At 57.8% G+C, this 3051-nt stretch overlaps 2 protein-coding genes across 2 annotated transcripts; one reads left to right on the top strand and one right to left on the bottom strand.

Annotated features, from left to right (window-relative positions):
• The first annotated feature begins 6 nt into the window (after positions 1 to 6).
• On the top strand, positions 7 to 1590 carry LOC121332594 (zonadhesin-like). Its single transcript, XM_041398177.1, has 3 exons — positions 7 to 1058; positions 1101 to 1540; positions 1575 to 1590. The coding sequence occupies exons 1-3, from the start codon at positions 57 to 59 to the stop codon at positions 1588 to 1590; spliced, it is 1458 nt and encodes a 485-aa protein (XP_041254111.1). The 5' UTR covers positions 7 to 56.
• Positions 1591 to 1607: 17 nt separating this feature from the next.
• LOC121332595 (salivary glue protein Sgs-3-like) lies at positions 1608 to 3045 on the bottom strand. Its single transcript, XM_041398178.1, has 3 exons — positions 2807 to 3045; positions 1685 to 2773; positions 1608 to 1628 (listed from the first exon to the last, which is right to left on the bottom strand). The coding sequence occupies exons 1-3, from the start codon at positions 2867 to 2869 to the stop codon at positions 1608 to 1610; spliced, it is 1173 nt and encodes a 390-aa protein (XP_041254112.1). The 5' UTR covers positions 2870 to 3045.
• Positions 3046 to 3051: the final 6 nt, after the last annotated feature.

Here is a 3051-nt window from a genome sequence, read left to right as displayed (position 1 = left end):
CCACCACAGGCACCAACGGGGCCACCAATGTCAGTGGGGTCTCCCATGAGGCCGCCATGGCCACCAACGGGACCGTGGCCACCAGTGAGGGGTCAGGGGCCACCAACGAGGCCTTTGGGGCCACCAAAGAGGCCACCACAGTCAAGGAGGACGTTGTGGCCACCGACGTGGTCAGTGCGGCCAGTGACAGCGACGCGGTCGCCGTGGCCACCAGCGAGGTCGCCGTGGCCACCAGCGAGGTCACCATGGCCACCAGGGGCTCCAGGGAGGCTCCTCCAGCCTCGATGGCCTCCGGTGGCCCAACGGAAGCCAAGGATGGCCAAAGGAAGGTCTTGGGAGGCGGCCCAAGGGATTGTCCCGAAGAGCCAGCGGAGTTTTTGGGGAAGTCAACGGAGCTCAACCAAAACCCAAGAGAATCATTGGAAAAGCCAACGGAGCCGTTGGAAAAGCCAACGGAACCCAACCAGAACTCAACAAAAGCCTTGGGAAGCCCAACTGAACCCAACGAGGACCCAATCAAACCCAACGAGAACTCAACGGAAGTCAACGAGAATGCAACGGAAGTCAACGAGAGCGCAACGAGGCTCAACGATGACCCAACGAAACCCAACGAGAACCCAACAAAAGCCAATGAGAACTCAATGAAACCCAACGAGAACCCAACAAAACCCAACGACAACCCAACAAAACCCAACGAGAACTCAATGAAACCCAATGACAACCCAACAAAACCCAACGAGAACTCAATGAAACCCAATGACAACCCAACAAAAGTCAACGAGAACTCAATGAAACCCAATGACAACCCAACGAAACACAATGAGAACTCAATGAAACCCAATGAGAACTCAATGAAACCCAATGACAACCCAACAAAACCCAACGAGAACTCAATGAAACCCAATGACAACCCAACGAAACACAACGAGAACTCAATGAAACCCAACGAGAACTCAATGAAACCCAATGACAACCCAACAAAACCCAACGAGAACTCAATGAAACCCAATGACAACCCAACAAAACCCAACGAGAACTCAATGAAACCCAATGACAACCCAACAAAAATCAACGAGAACTCAATGAAACCCAATGACAACCCAACAAAAGTCAACGAGAACTCAACGAAAAACGAGAACGCAATGAAGCCCAACGAGAACTTAACGAAACCCAATGAGATCTCAACAAAACTCAATGAGAACTCAACGAAACCCAACAAGAACTCAATGAAGCCTTTGGAAAACTCAACGAAACCCAACAAGAACCCAACGAAACTCAACAAGAACCCAACGAAACTCAACAAAACCTCAACGAAACCCAACAAGTACCCAACAAAACCCAACAAGAACCCAACGCAACCCACCAAGCCCCCGAGAACCCCCGTGGCGGCCGCGCCGTGGCCGACGGTGCCGCGGCTGAAGCCGCTGCGGCACGCGTCGCAGAAAGAGATCGTCCTCTACGCCCACTTCCGGGGGCTGCCCTACGCCAGCGCCGAGTGCCGCCACGCGCCGCTGGCGTTCCGCGGGCACCCGCGGGCGCTGCTGGGGTCAGTGGTCACTGGGGTGGTGGCCAAGGGGGTTGTGGCTGTAGGAGTGGTGGTCAAGTGGTCAGTGGTCACCAGGATGGAGCTGGTGGCCAAGGGGTCAGTGGTCACTTGGATGGTGGTCCAGGGGTCAGTGGTCACCAGGATGGGGTTGATGGCCACTGGCAGGGTGGTGGTCAAGGGGTCAGTGGCCACCAGGATGGAGTTGGTGGCCAAAAGGGTGATGGTCAAGGGGTCAGTGATCACTGGGATGGTGGCCAAGGGGGTTGTGGCTGTAGGGGTGGTGGTCAAGTGGTCAGTGGTCACTTGGATGGTGGTCCAGGGGTCAGTGGTCACTTGGATGGTGGTCAAGGGGTCAGTGGTCACTTGGGTGGTGGTCAAGGGGTCAGTGGTCACCAGGATGGAGTTGGTGGCCAAAGGGGTGATGGTCAAGGGGTCAGTGGTCACTTGGATGGTGGCCAAGGGGTCAGTGGTCACTTGGGTGGTGGCCAAGGGGTCAGTGGTCACTTGGGTGGTGGCCAAGGGGTCAGTGGTCACTTGGGTGGTGGCCAAGGGGTCAGTGGTCACCAGGATGGAGTTGGTGGCCACTGGCAGGGTGGTGGTCAAGGGCTTGGTGGCCAAGGGGGTTGTGGCTGTAGGGGTGGTCACCAAGTGGTCAGCGGTCACTTGGATGGTGGCCAAAGGCGTGCTGGCCACCAGGATGGGGTTGGTGGCCACCGGCAGGGTGGCCAAGGCCGCGCTGGCCACGGCGGCTGTGGCTGCAGGGCCGGTGGTCACTTCACCCAGGGTTTTGGTGGCCACAGTGACCACCAGGCCCACAGTTTTGGTGGCCCCGCTGACCACCATGCCCAGGGTTTTGGTGGCCACAGTGACCACCAGGGTCAGGGTTTTGGTGACCCCCAGGCCCAGGGTTTTGGTGGCCACAGTGACCACCATGCCCAGGGTTTTGGTGGCCACAGTGACCACCAGGCCCGGGGTTTTGGTGAGTGCAGTGACCACCAGGGTCAGGGGTTTGGTGACCACCAGGTCCAGAGTTTTGGTGACCACCAGGGTCAGGATTTTGGTGGCCACCATGCCCAGGGTTTTGGTGGCCACAGTGACCACCAGGCCCAGAGTTTTGGTGGCCACCATGCTCAGAGTTTTGGTGGCCACCATGCCCAGGGTTTTGGTGGCCACACTGACCACCAAGGCCAGGGTTTTGGTGACCACCATGCCCAGAGTTTTGGTGGCCACACTGACCACCATGCCCAGGGTTTTGGTGACCACCAGGCCCAGAGTTTTGGTGGCCCCGCTGACCACCAGACCCAAAGTTCTGGTGGCCACCATGCTCAGAGTTTTGGTGACCACCAAGCCCAGGGTTTTGGTGGCCACCGGGGCAAGGATTTTGGTGACCCCCAGGCCCAGGGTTTTGGTGGCCACACTGACCACCAGGGTCAGGGTTTTGGTGACCACCAGGCCCAGCGTTTTGGTGGCCACAGTGACCCCGCTGACCACCAGACCCAAAGTTC

Source organism: Onychostruthus taczanowskii, unplaced genomic scaffold (assembly GCF_017590055.1).
Source record: "Onychostruthus taczanowskii isolate IOZ18803 unplaced genomic scaffold, ASM1759005v1 scaffold1413, whole genome shotgun sequence".
Lineage (NCBI taxonomy): Eukaryota > Metazoa > Chordata > Aves > Passeriformes > Passeridae > Onychostruthus > Onychostruthus taczanowskii.
Note: the sequence above shows the minus strand (reverse complement) of the source record. Positions and strands in the feature narration are given on the sequence as shown.